This window comes from Bos taurus, chromosome 18, assembly GCF_002263795.3.
Source record: "Bos taurus isolate L1 Dominette 01449 registration number 42190680 breed Hereford chromosome 18, ARS-UCD2.0, whole genome shotgun sequence".
Lineage (NCBI taxonomy): Eukaryota > Metazoa > Chordata > Mammalia > Artiodactyla > Bovidae > Bos > Bos taurus.
This window is the reverse complement of record NC_037345.1, coordinates 15,847,405-15,862,457: the sequence shown is the minus strand read 5'-3', so window position 1 is coordinate 15,862,457 and position 15,053 is coordinate 15,847,405. Positions and strand designations below refer to the sequence as shown.

The following is a 15,053-nucleotide window of genomic DNA, read 5'->3' as shown; positions in this document are numbered from 1 at the left end:
CTGAATTTTTTAAGTTTTCAAATAATAGCCCTGTTTTATATATATACACATATATGACTGGCTTTGCATGAAACACAGTGACTCATTCAAAGTGAGCCAACAGTTTTGAAATTACAAGAAGCAAGGATTGAATCGCTGTCTGGAAGGAGATGAGTCAGTGCAGGCTAAAATGGCAGCTTCTAGAAAGTTATGGAACTTGAGCTTGACCTTAAAATAGGTAAAATTTAGCTGAGGGCTTTCAGTTTTCAGGATACAACATTAACAAGAGATGGCAGTAAAAAACAGTATGTTGTGAAGAAAAGATGAAAAGATTTGCCTGACAGAAGTAGAGGGTACACTTTGGAGAGAGATGGACTAGGAAGATGAGATCAAGTCAGACTAAACCATCATAAATATCAGAATTGACTTCAATCCCATGAAAAATGGAAAATCATTACAGGTTCTTGTCTGAAGGAAAGATGATGAAAACGGTATTTTAAGTTGTCTGATTTACTTGTAAGTCATGTGCAGGATGAATTGGTATGTAGAAAGATCAGATATTACTTCAGAAACTGTTCCAAAAATTTAAGAAGTTCCCATATGGCCTAATGAGTCCTGAAATTCTTTAATATTTAACTTAAATTCAAACATGGAAGATTAGAAGTTAAGGCAGTTTATGGGCTGTTAAAGACTTGGGTTCCACAGAGTGTTTTTTTTTTTTGGTTGTTTTTTTTTAATCCCAATTAACTTCTTTTTTTTTTTGATTAATGTCATTTTATATACTTACAAATTTAGAAATTCTTGTATTTATTTAGTATACTTTTCAAAAAATAACTGTCCTTCACTGATTTTTCCCCTACTCCTCTGTTCCTCTCTCAAATACAACCACATTTAAAACTTTGAACTGTTTTGGTGTTTATTTCCATGTTTCGGGGCTTTCCTAGTGGCTCAGAAAGTAAAGAATTTGCATTGTTGCACTCCTTCCCAATCTGAACTCTCATGCCCTACGCCTCCTTCAAAGTCACTGTTTGGAGATTTTTCCCTTTGTTATTCTTTGTTTGATCCCTATTTCTTAGATAGTGTACCATTTTGTTCTTTGCTTCTTCATTTACTTCACTGGAGTGTATCCTTCTAGAAGTTTGAAAATGGGTATGTCCTTCCATTTCCAAAACCTTTTTCTATTCACTCTTCAATTGACCTGTAAATCCATTGCTGTTCTTTTTCCTAATCATTCAAATATAGCTTGTTTTATTTTTAATTTTAGAAGCTATTAGGGTGTCTTCTTTATCCCTTTTTTCTGAAATTTCATAGTATGTGTTGGTATAGACTGTTTTTCTTTTATTATTCTGGGCAGTAGGTGGGCCCCTTCAAGTCTGTTATACCTGGGAGATTTTTGAAATGTTCTTATTTCTCTGATTATGTTTTTGTTTTCTCTTTAAGAAATCCTTTCTAGTTGGTTACTGGATTGCCTAACTCCATCCTTTATTTCTTTATTTCATTTGTGTCTGTAATTTTGTGGGTTTCCTCCCACCCAGGAATTCTTAATTTTATCTTGGGCCTTTTATTGGATATTTTTATGTTAGCTGTCACTTGAAGTGCAAGAAGGTTTATTCAGGGGGGAAACACAATCCATAGGCAGACGGTGGGCTGCCTCGGATCCAGGAAAGGCCGTCTGTTATATTTCTTAATCTCCAAGAAGTTTTCTTTGCTCTCTTATTATTCTTTTGTCTTAGCATGCTGTTCTTTTTTTTTTTTTAATGGATATATTTTCTTCTCATGTCCTTAAGTATAGTTTTGAAGCTTTGTTTTGTTCGCTATTATCTGTTTGTTTTTTTCAGATTCTTTATTGCTGTTTGTTTGGCTCTCTTTAATATTCAGTTTTCTTTAAAAGGCAGGTAGCTCTTTATTAAACTTTATTAAGAATAAAGTACTAAAGAACTCATTGGAAACTCTGCATGGTGGGATTTGTCTCTTGCCCTGTGGATATGTTCCTGACTGACGGGCATCCTAGGGATTTGGCAGAGCTGGGATCAAAGGTCCATCTATTCCTTTTGTTGACTTTCCATTAACTCCCTGTTTTTAGCCTTAGACCAATATCTTACCATCTCCTGCAACTTAAATCTCTGACATCTGAAACTTTCCAGAAATAAACTAGTTGATGCCTTGCTGAGAAAGAGGGAAAAGGAACCATCACAGACCTTCAGTTAAATCTCTTTTCAGCCTTATGCTTTATTTTTGTCATCTGGTATTTCTGATGACTCCACATTCTAAGCTTTTCAAAGGTTCTTCAAGGCGAAAAGCTTCTTGAGCCTTTTCTCTAAGCACTTCAAGCTAAAGTGTATGTAAGCTATACAGTTGACCATTGAATGATATGGGTCTGAAACACACAGGTCCACTTATATATATTTTTTTTCCACTAAATCTGTACTGCAATACTATGCTGTTCACAGTTGGTTGAATCTGTGAGCACGGAACCGAGGGTGTGGAGGACCAATTGCAAAGTTATCTGTGGATTTTCAACTGCAGCTGGCCAGTGTCCTTAACCCCACGTATTCTTCAAGGGTCAGCTCTTGTTTCCTTGCGCCCTGTTAAGTCAATTAGCATCTCTCCATCTGCTGTGTCCTTTCATGATCTCTTTGTCTTTGAGGGTTATACTTAAAAAAAAACAAATTTCATTCTGTATCATTTTAGTGGGTTCTTTGAAAAAAGAGATCAGTGTATATCACAATCTGTTATTTTTTAAAGTTCAAATTCCTATTTTTAGAGCCATAAGTCAATTTTAGGAATAAAACTGGTTAGGATAAGTTCCCATCTAGTCCTTTGTAATGTATTCCTGTCTATTTCAGGGTAGCTTTTGACTGTAAATCATGGATTTATTTGAACAAGTGTTCCTGTCAAGTATGTGCAGCATATGCATGACTGCACATTGTATATACACAGGTGCACAACAGGGCTGTGCACTTACATACAGCTTGCCGCATAGCAGCATGTGCAGTTACAGTGTCATCAGTTTTAAAGATCAGCTATTTTTCAGGGAAAGGTTGAAGTGTTTTCAGAATACTTTGAGGAAACTGGCATTACAAAAAGTATTTTATCGTAATGAGAATCCATTTTAGAGGACAACACAACTGAATTTGAATTCTAGCTATTCCATTTAAGTAGCTCTTTAACTCAGAAAGCAACTTAATTGCTCAGTTTCTTGGTCTATTCAATAAGAAGAACAAGACCTATTTCAGGTAATGGAGATTATCAGATAATAATAGTAGCTGTTAAGCACTTGATATAATGTCTGAGACATAGTAAGTAGCTGCATTAAAATAAAGCTATTATTATATATTTTTTCTAAATCTTATAATTATCAGTATTTTCCTCATTTCACTCTAAGTAAAACCTGTTACAAATTTTTTATATTCATGATGTCATTTAGAAAATAATTATTCATAGACTATTTGAAAACTGTCTTGCTATTTGTTCTTAAGTAGAATTAAATATAAATTGAATTTAAGGCCTAATTTTTGGTTGGGTCACTCAAACATTATGACCACACTCCAGAATGTCTTTTTTAAATTTTTCAAGGTTAATATAAGCCATTCTAGAATATTTTATTATTAAAGATGTAGAACTAGGTATGTATGTCTTGATAGTTTATTGCCAGGTTTGGTCAAAAGGAACATATTTTTCATTATGAATCTTGAAAACCTTTCAGAAATAAAATGATTATTTCAAATCTGCATTGAAATCCAAAATTAAGTAATTTTTAAATAATATCTTGTATAAAATGACAGTGCTACTTATTGGTGCTTTAACAGTTGATAATTAGCCTCTGTTTGTATAAACACCATTCATGGGTCCTGGTATCTCTGACAGAAGAACTAGGTGAAAGGACTAAGTCAGTGCTTACACATAGAACTGCACTTCCTCTTAATAAATATTTCAGCTTTTTCTCATTTCTTAAGACTCTCTGCATTCATCCTGAATTCTTTCATAGTCCAAGGAAAACTACATATGTAAAGGTTGATAAGCTATTAAAGAAGACAATGAAATTAATCAGTTCTGTAAATTTTTATATTTTGCATTGAAAATATTTTTGCATAGTATAAAAGTGTCCTTTTCTATTATAGCCCTACTGGAATGTTTGTTTATTAAAATGTTTGTTTGTTTGTTTGTTTAGTAATTACAGTGCATTGATAACCAGTGTAGTCCCAGGGGATTATGATGGAGATTCACAAATGGATGTCCTTCTGACGTATCTTCCCAAAAATCATGCCAATGGTGAATTAGGAGCTGTTATCTTCTGGGGACAGAATCAAACATTAGGTGAATTTGTTTTAAGTGTCTTTAATATTTGTCACTGGATATTAAAGGAAAAACATGCCTGGTATTCTTAGGTAAATGTAACAAAAATAATGTTCAAAAATTAGTTCAAAAATACAGTTCTTGTGTGTCAGCAATTGTCTCTAAAAATCTTCTTAAAAGTCTGTTTTCTGATTCTCCTTTTTCAACCTAGAAGTGATCTGCAGTCAACTCCAGGGAACAAAATCCATTCTTGTTAGCTTAAGAAAGACAGATTTATTCAAAGGTTTTTATGCTTTACAGAGTTATTGGGTTGGCTGAAGAACACAAAGTTGAACTTTCAGGAACAATTCTCAAAGCCTTTGAAGAAGCTACTGCCCTTTTACCATCAGAAAGCAGTCAGTTGCACAACAAGTGCTCCCTCAGTACTTACAATTCAGTGATCAGACGTTTAAGACAGAAATGGCAGGAACACAGCCTTCACGCCATTCCTGCCTTGCAAAACCTGTAGTGTATCTAATTAGCAGGGCTTACATTTTATTCAGAATCTTAGATGCAAGGATGTCTGAGAAATGCTGTTTTTGGTTTCTGGTCTCCCCAGTACAGGAAAGCACAAAAAGGTTAAAGGTTGAGAGTCTGTCTACCATGCGTGCGTGCTAAGTCGCTTCAGTCATGTCCAACTCTTTGCAACCCTGTGGACTATAGCTCCCCAGGCTTGTTGTCCATGTGATTCTCCAGGCAAGACAGTCTACCGTATCTTCCCATGAATCTTCAAATCTTATCTGAAAAACCAGTTAATTACACCTGAATGGGCAATTTTTTTCATAGAACCAGATTTCAAGGACTGAGGAGAGGAAAGCATGGACATTTTAGAATCAAGTAGTTTTGCACATATTGGGTTCTTTACAGCAAAGTCTTAATTGACAGTTGCTGTAGTGGTAAACCATATATAAAGAAGACTCATGTAAGAGATTTTCAGAATGAAGACTCAAAAGGAAGTTATTATAATGCTGATATCTTCACTGTAGTATGAAATGAAAGTGGTAGTCTCTCAGTCGTGTCCAACGCTGCGACCCCGTGGACTGCAGCCTGCCAGGCTCCTGTGTCCAGGCAGTTCTCCAGGCAAGAATACTGGACTCCGTTGCCATTCCCTTCTGCAGGGATCTTCCATACCCAGGGATTGAACTTATGTCTCCCATATTGCAGACAGATTCTTTACTATCTAAGCCATCAGGGAAGCCCATAGACTTTCCCAGTAGTTTATCTTTAAAAACTCAATGTCCACTTAAGTTATAGTGTCTCATTAGTGATTAATGGTGAAAGTTGGAATTAGTTAGAGATGAATCTTGGAAAAAGTAAAAGATTATTTTCGTCCCTGAGTGCAGATATAAAAAAGAATATAAAATGCCTGTTCATTTATGTATTTTCTTTTCTTTTACAGATCCTAGCAATATGACCATACTCAATAGGACTTTCCAAGATGAACCACTAATTATGGAGTAAGTATGTGCTTGCTTCCCTTTAGGTGATTTTAAAGTTAGAAACATAAAATCTTTCACGTAGGAAACTACTTTGCTCATTCGTATTGGCTCTGTGTTCATTCTCCCTTTAAAGCTGATAGGGGCCTGCCCTCTTAATTACATGATATTTACTTGCCATGATGGAAGAAAGAGAAAAATGAAATTCATTATTTTGGAAAAAGAAAGAGATTTGTCTTTTTGGTAATAGCTTTGAATGTGTCCATGATGGATCTTTATTGATCCTAGCCATGTCATTATTCAGAGAACTAAGATAACTGTTTTTGAATAAAACTGTTAGTGGTTGATTGGCAGATATGAAGGGTAGAGGATTTCCTCTAGTGACTTAGAACTATTTCTATATTAAGGAAAAACTTTGTCCTTTTTTACAGCTCTTGCTTAGTATTATCATTTATCTCCTTGAAATAGACTCCTGTACCAACATAAGGTTAATTCAAATAGCTGTTAGGATTCTGATAATGATATAGATACTGTCTTGGGGACTAAACAATGTACAGCCACGTTCTTGCTTCCAGTGCTGCCTTTTGTACAGGTTTTAAAATCATAGTTGTACATCAATAGGTCAGTGACTATTAGAAGTTTGAACTTTAATCCATGGATTAATCTTTGAAAGGTTCTCAGCTTGATTTATTTTATAATTAGGTGTTTTTCCATTGTTGTTAAAATATTCAATGGCTAGTATAAATTTTTACACCATCTTAGGGATTACTTTTGTGGGTTATTTCCCCTAAGCCCATCTGACTAAATAAGGAGGAGGGTCATGATTCTGAAATTAGTCTCCTTGTTACTCAGAGATAGGCTAGACTATGCAGAGGCTACAGACAACACCAAAATCTCACAACAGAAGTTTATTTCTTGCTCATACTGCATGTCCATTGTGTGTCACTGATAGTCTGTGCTCTTTTGCTAGCACTCAAGAGTGTCTTACAGGCCCTGTCGTCTGTGGAGCTGGGCCATCTGAAACACGTTCTTAGTGCCGAGGTGGCTAGAGGGTCCACTAACAAAAGTTAAACTCGTCACTTCTGACATTCAATTGACTAGGCAACAGATACTGTTGTATGTTTACCACACCTACGCAAAGTTTTTCTTCTAATTAAATTGGAAGTGAGAATTTAATAGAATAGCTGCTTAATGTTTTTAATGTTTTCTTTTCAGCTTCAATGGTGACTTAATTCCTGATATATTTGGTATCACAAATGAATCCAGCCAGCCACAGATACTATTAGGAAAGTGAGTAAATATGATTATAACCATGTAATTAATTGTACATGTTGGTGATAGAGGGACTGTGTGTCTGTATGAACTGATTGCTTTTACCATTGGGGAAGAAACCCTATCTTATTGGAGACCTTAATTTTTAAAAGGACATTTGGTCAACATATAAATTTCCTCAAACAGTATGGATTTGATCTGTCACTGGTTTCTGTGTAGAGCCAGTTTAATCATTTTATCCCTCTGGAAATTAGAGATATGAACTTTGCAAGTCCCCATTTAAATATTGGTTCATTAGATGTTCTTAGAAATGGAAAGATTTAATCTGAATACTATGGATAGCTGCCATCTTGATTGATTTTCCACCTTACTCATGTTAACTCCCATATGTTTACTGATAAGCCTTGTTCCTTCTGTGTTCAAAGAACTATTAATAATTGCCTGAAAATGTAAACATTTCTCTCTAAGCTCTGGAAACTTTTCCATGTATACTCTATCCTTGACCAGTATGTGTGCTTGTGTATATCCAAGAATGCCACTCTTAGGGAAAACTGCCTGTTATCTTGTGATTTGAAGAGTTCCATTATAGTTCCTCTGGATTTGAATAGCACTCTCCTCCTAACACAAGAATTGATGATAGCAAGATACTTTTCATGAGATACCTTCAACTTGGTTAATGTTTTCTATATTTGATGAAGTACACATTTTAAGAGTACAGAATACTTTTTTTTTTTCCCACTTTCCAGCAAGTGCAGGGAACCATCTTTATCAATTTGTCTTCCTAGGTACTATAAATCTAATGAATTTTCCTTCTGTGTTTTGGAGAAGTAATGTATTTTTATGATTAGTTTTCAAAATGAGATTCACAGGCACAAAGATGAGTAAATTGTGGAAATTTGAGCTATTCTGAGACGAAACGATCACATTTTCTGTCCCTTTTCTTTTAAAGTTCTCAGTAAAGAATAAAGAATATGTGTTTTTATGCTAGTCATAGTGACCTTTTAAAGACTTACTGTGACTCTTGAATGAGAAACCCGTTTTTCTCCTCAAACTTTGAAAACTGTCTGGAAGAGCACACTGCTCAAGAGAGCAACCGAATGTGGCTCTTGCTTTGCCTCTGCAGCCGTGCCTGAGAGGCACTGAGTGTGCATGTGGCGTGGGAGCCACAGGCCATTCCCTGCCTGTTTACCTTCGGTAGGCGTGTGATGGAAAATGTGGTGGTGATTTCTGGTCTGGTGTATTTTATGGCAATCAGTTATTTTATGACAGTCTCCATTTTAGTGACAGAAATACTTGGAATATCTTTAATATGATATGGCTTGACCTTATGAAATTTAAACTTATGAAACAGTTATTGTAGATAATTGAAAAATAACAACTGCCTAGAGAAAAATAACTACCTGGATATTACGTGATAATGTCAGAAATTATTTATTTGTTCTGAATTCTACATAGTGTTTTTGTCCTCTGATGCTTCTTTAAAAACTTATTCTGCCTGAACATATATTCACTTTTACTCTTTTACACATTATACTCTGATATACTACAGTATACTGGAGTAGTACTCTGCTGTTTCAAGATATTTATCATTTAAACTTCAGTTACAGATTAAACAATAGTGGCTAACCCTATTATAGGTAACAAGTTTGTGTCCAAGATTTGTCCTGATACGACCTTTTAAAATGAAGTTATGTAAATTGGCAGCAAAGAATTTCTGTCAAGAGCATTGTTAGGATGACTATAGCTAGCATTATCATGATTTAGACCAAAGAAAGCTGAAGATTTCTGTATTGGGGCAAGCATTAATATGTTACTAAAATAAGATACATGTATTTAGTCATATCCATTTTATAATTTATAGACATATGATTAGGTGCATAAGTTAAAAAGCCATTGGTATTAACATTTTGGACTATTTGTGTGACTTCAGTTTGGCAGTGCACTCCTATCTATCAAGAAACCTAATCTACCTTTTGCAGCTTAAATATTGTGCTTATTTATGCCTGACCCCAAGATTATCTTAATCAAATTTGACTCGAACCTAAACTTCTGGAAAATTTTGCAGTGATCTTTGAATAGAGCGCTAAGTATTCCCATGGGATTGTGCTGAAACGCCCACGGCGTAAGTGGCCCAGTATAGGCATGGAACATGGAAGAAGGAGACTGCCCACGGATAAAACTAACGTGATCTGGACCAAGCATGCAGGTGGTCAGTCTAAGCCAGCAACAGAGATAGGTAGAAGAATCCCTTTAACTTGGTACAGTGGGGTTATCTGGTAAGGACAGAAATGGTGCTAAATCTCCTATGTTAAATGTGCAAAGGTGAGGCTTCAGTTTGCCCCTCCACCTCACTTCATAATGACTTGAAATAATGTAATAATGTACCACATTATTTAGAAATAACACCTAGCTATTAAGTGTTAGAGCAGCTTTTGCAATGATGTGAGGTTATCGTTATTGAGCATTCTCTGTAAAAGGGTATTTGAAACTGATGTTGCATAAGCGTTCAGAATGTTGTTTTTAGTACTGACGTGAAAACACTTGAACCTGTGATTTTAATCAAAGCCAAATGTAATGTTGGTCTGTTCAGATTTTCTATGATTCATATACAGAATTCAAACACATAACTGGGTCAGGCCCAAGGTGTACACCTGGGAATATTAATGTAGGTATGTGACAGACTTTTGCCATACTCTTTACTTCACAAGCATCTGCTTGAATATTTTGAATGAAATATTAATGGCACTGGAAGCAGCCATTTCTAACTTAGTTATGTGGGTGGATATTTTTCCTCCATTAGCAGAAAAAACTATCTTCTATTTAAATATAGGTATTTAATCTCAATTCAGAAATCCCTTTTTTGTATGTAACCGTGTAATCTTCTCACATTATAATCAATGACTGATTTATTAAATCACCATTCATTTTTACTGCTGATTTTGTTTGCTTGCTGGAGCATTACAGAAAATACTGCCAATATTTATCTTAATGAAATAATATATTTTTCATGTAAATCTATTATTTAGAAAAAAATATGAAAATTAAGAGATTTATAACACAAAAGGAAACCAAGTAAAAGCTCTCAAGAGAGCTTTTAACTTTATTATCAGCATCAATACTCATAATCCTAACAGAAAAGCTAGCTCTGATATGATTCATATTTTCTTAGAATTCCCCTACCAGCCCCTTCTCTTTCTCACCTTATACACCGTTTGTATTTTGAACATCGTTGTTTAAAGAAACCTATTAGGACTTGAGAAATAAGTTTTTTATTGGTATTTGCATAGAAACAGAGCATCGGTTTTCTAGCTTTTCTCTTTTCCTAAAGAAACTTTGCTATTGGAGATGAATTCACTAATTCTCTCTTTTCTCTTCTAGACCTTTTTTTTTTTTCTTTCCTCTCAAAACTAAGCCACAGAAATAGTGAAGAGCTTTAGCCTGATGCCTTAGAATTGTACATGCTGTCATTATTTCCAGTGACATGTTACTGAAGGATCCATAATTTTATTTCCTGGAGTCCTATCAGAAGCTTTGGGGAGTCAGTTAAATGACCCCTGATTCCCTGGTGATTTATCATACTGCTTTATTTTATGTTCTGGTTGGCAGTGTTGTGTGTTAAGTGAACTTTTGATTTCTTCTAAGTGAATTTAAGATGTTAGTCTTAAGATTTACTCACTGTTTTTAGTTAAATATTATGTTTTTTAGATGTGTTTCCTTTGTAGTAATCTTTCAGAAAAAGAGCTTCTTTTGAGTTTCTGTGTGAGTAAATTCAACAATAATAGTTCATGAATATTGATGAATTTAAAAGTGTTTTGAATTCAACATATTTCTATTAACATATATCAAAAAATGTGTTTCCTTCTTTGAGATGAAAGCATTTTCTTTTACTTATTACTTGTTGCATATGTAACGAGCATAGTTAGAGCAGCTTATGTATAGAGCAAATTTTGAGTAAGCTTGGTATATATTATCATTTCAAATTTAGGTTAAAGTGAATCAAAATAATTTGTAATTCCTGAAACTGCAGGTTAAGTCCTCTTTCATTAGCATCCTGTTGCATGATTTAAGTATGCATATGCTGTTGAGAATGCCCTACAGGTACTTGGTTTTTAACAGTCTGGAGGCCTAGGCTCTGAGCTTCATGCAGTTCCCTGAGTTCCATAGTACTCCTGAGTAGAGATGGGAGCCTGTGGTTCTCCTCAGACTTCCAACTTTTCCGTTTCCCTGACCTAGGATTTCTCTCAGGTATAATATTACCCTATGGACGTAGGAACTTTTGGGCAAAGTAAGGATATGGCTCAAAGAAATCTCCACGTTCTCTTTTACGAATGTAAGATGCTGTTTCTTAGAGGTCCTAAAGATTTATCTGGTCCGTCCCACACCTTTGATTCTAATAGAGGTCCAAGAGTAAATGAATAACCCATCAATTATTTACCAGAGTAATTATGTTCTCCAGAGATGCTTCTTTTCCCACTCTTCTCTCATGTATCCAACTGTGCACCACGCCCCTCCTGAGGAGGCGTACTTCAGGTTGTACAACTTACTGTGCTCTGTAAGGCTTGGGGTTGGATGGGGAGCAATGAGAAGAAAGAAAATCTCAAACAAGCCTATTTGTATTTTTAAATAACTACTTAGTAACTCTGGAGTTGGCAGTTTACATGAACTGTCTCATGTTTTTCTCACAACAGATAGCTATGTAGCTCAAGGAGCCAGGTAATTCAAAGGATAAGTGACCATCGCAATATATAAATAAATGGCAGATTTGGCATTTGAATCTTGGTCTTCCAAGATTGTGCTCTTGGTCTTCCAAGTTTGTATTCTTGCCTTCAGTTATGTACAGCCATTACCATTGTTCTCATTACAGGGGGCCTTGGTGGTGCTCCAGCATGGTTAGCTTAGAATTCCTCGTAGCATAGTGGTTGTTTTCCAAGAAGGAGCAATACAAGCGGTGTAGACAGAAGCTGGAGATCTCTTTAAGGTCCAGTCCTAGCAGTAAAACAGCATCACTGCTGCATTCTAATCAAAGAACTAGCTAATATTCTAGGGAATTTGAGGATTATGGACTCTACCTGTTGATGTGAGCATGTCTTAATTGAAATGTACAAGAGTATGTGGGATAGGAAATACTCTGGCCATCTTTGGAAACACAGTATAGTGGGCTGTGTTTATTTACTTTTATGATAAGTGAAGACTTGCAAAGGAACTTGCAAACACAGATCATTTAAGCAGTTAGATCCTCAGGTTTCATAGGCACTCCTACCTAAAATTGATGAGCCTGAGTATGTACCCATTATCACAATAACTTTCTTCTTTTTCATATAAGAATGCCATATTCCTTGAGGCTTCCCTAGTGACTCAGCAGTAGAGAAACCACCTACAATGCAGGAACCTCAGGAGACATGGGTTTGATCTCTGGGTTGGGAAGATCCCATGGAGGAGGGCATGGCAACCCACTCCAATATTCTTGCTTGGAGAATCCCATGGTAAGAGGAGCCTGGCTGACTATGGTCCATAGGGTCACAAAGAGTCAGACACGACTGAAATGACTTAGCACACCATACTCCTTACCCTTCCTAAATCTCACAAATGGTACATTTCCAGGGGAGTAAAAACCCATAGAGCACCAAATACAGATACGGTAAACTAATAGAATCTCCAGATTTTCCTCTTTCATAATACCTTCAGATGAAGCTTAGTAGCAAAAAGAGCACTTTGATCCACATTTAAGATGTTCTAAACTCAGGCGTGCTAGAGAAGGGTTGTGGGAGTATGACAGCTTTTGTAAAAAACTTGGCCTCCTCCATTCCCTTACTACTGTCAAAGAATCTAATAATTACTGAGAGGGGTCCTGGGAGAGCATAGCAAAGAGTAGCCATGCTGCTGCTGCTGCTAAGTCACTTCAGTTGTGTCCGACTCTGTGTGACCCCAATAGACGGCAGCCCACCAGGCTCCCCGTCCCTGGGATTCTCCAGGCAAGAACACTGGAGTGGGTTGCCATTTGCTTCTCCAGTGCATGAAAGTGAAAAGTGAAAGTGAAGTCGCTTAGTCGTGTCCGACTCTTAGCGACCCCATGGACTGCAGCCTTCCAGGCTTCTCAGTCCATGGGATTTTCCAGGCACGAGTACCAGAGTGGGGTGCCATTGCCTTCTCTGAGAGTATCCATAAGAAACGCCAATTTCAGTAGAGCCAACCTTTTAGCTATTCTTAGTACTTTGTCCCTAAGACACATAATTAAATGGAAAAAAGGTACTTTTCATGCCAATGTAGTTTTGGATCATGACCATGACTCTTTCAGGTGTGACTGGAATGTTCTCAAGGACCACTAAACCTATGGATAAAACTTTTACATAATTTATTTCACTTTTGGTACCCATTTGTTGTAACATAGTAGCTAAAATCTATTTTATCAAATCATATCAAGAAAATTCCATTTAAAGTCAGATATCTTATTTTGTCTTATGAAACGTTTATTCTTTTCTTTCTCATATTGATAGAAAATAAGCTTACATGTTGGTTCCATGAGTGAAATAATTTTTGGTAGTGTATACCTTTTTCCCTTATTAAACTCATGGGGGAAATGTGGTATGTCTAAAGAAATAAGAAATAAATGGTATTATTTCTCATTTTTATGATTCAGTTCAGTTGCTCAGTCGTGTCTGACTCTTTGTAACCCCATGAATCGCAGCACACCAGGACTCCCTGTCCATCACCAACTCCCAGAGTTCACTCAAACTCATGTCCATTGAGTCGGTGATCCCACCCAGCCATCTCATCCTCTGTCGTCCCCTTTCCCTCCTGCCCCCAATCCCTCCCAGCATCAGGGTCTTTTCCAATGAGTCAACTCTTCGCATGAGGTGGCCAAAGAACTGGAGTTTCAGCTTTAGCATCATTCCTTCCAAAGAACACCCAGGACTGATCTCCTTTAGAAAGGACGGATTACTTTTATTTAATTACTCCAAAAAGCCAGATTCCAGAGTTCAGTATTCACATACATTTAATCAACTAATACATTTTTATCATACTACTATATTATAAATTATTTTAGCTGTACTTCACATTGCATTGCTTTAAGTTCATTAAAGATAAAAAACATGTTACTTTACTATCTTATAACCTGTTATGAAAGTTGTTAAATCAATTTTATCAAAATTACCTTGTTTTAATCTTGACTGCTTTTAGTAATCTTTCCTATAATATATGTGTACTTTTCTCAGCAGTTTTTACATTATTCCTTGAAACACGTGTTAACATATTTATTTTAATTGAAAAAAAGAGATCAAACTCTTAACACAAAATAACCTTCATTTGGAGGTTGTTTTGACAGTGAGGACTGGATTTGTTGGTTGTATCTTACGGCAAGCATTTTCCATAAGTTGAATAAGGTAAATTAGCAGCTCTAATTTTTTTTTTACTTTTCTTATGGAAAAATTTAAACATATTGAAAGGTGGAGCATATGGACAGTGAATTTGCAAGTAATATACCAACTAAACTCAGCAATTCTTGCCCAGTCTTATTTCCGTCACAACTTTTCCTTCATTCCCCTCTCTCACTCCCTCCCCTGACATTTTTTAATCTATAAATATTTATGTATATACCCCTAAAAAATAAAGGTGTTTAAAAAAATACATAATCACAATGTATTTATCATACCTAAAAAAACTAAGTTTAATTTAATATTAAATTTCCAGGGAGGTTGTAATGAACACAGATGAACAAGATTTCTTAATATCTGTATCCAATAAAGATGAAAAAAATATAGACTTTATGCTGAATATAGACTTTATAGTCTTTATAGACTTTATACTGTCTATAAAATATAGACTTTCTACTGTCTCATTTTAGCAATGTCATGCTATTTAAAGATAAGTAAAATTCTGAAAGAGATGGGAGTACCAGACCACCTGACCTGCCTCTTGAGAAACCTATATGCAGGTCAGGAAGCAACAGTTAGAACTGGACATGGAACAACAGACTGGTTCCAAATAGGAAAACGAGTATGTCTAGGCTGTATATTGTCACCCTGCTTATTT

The 15,053-nt window shown here is 35.7% G+C and overlaps 1 protein-coding gene across 1 annotated transcript in view; it reads left to right on the top strand.

The window, feature by feature from the left end:
• Positions 1 to 15,053, top strand: part of ITFG1 (integrin alpha FG-GAP repeat containing 1) — a 299,997-nt gene that overhangs the window by 2,776 nt on the left and 282,168 nt on the right. The window contains exons 3-5 of the mRNA NM_001038532.1: positions 4,151 to 4,296; positions 5,714 to 5,771; positions 6,966 to 7,040. Coding sequence (NP_001033621.1) covers positions 4,151 to 4,296; positions 5,714 to 5,771; positions 6,966 to 7,040 — 279 coding nt within the window. The remainder of the gene's footprint in view (positions 1 to 4,150; positions 4,297 to 5,713; positions 5,772 to 6,965; positions 7,041 to 15,053) is intronic.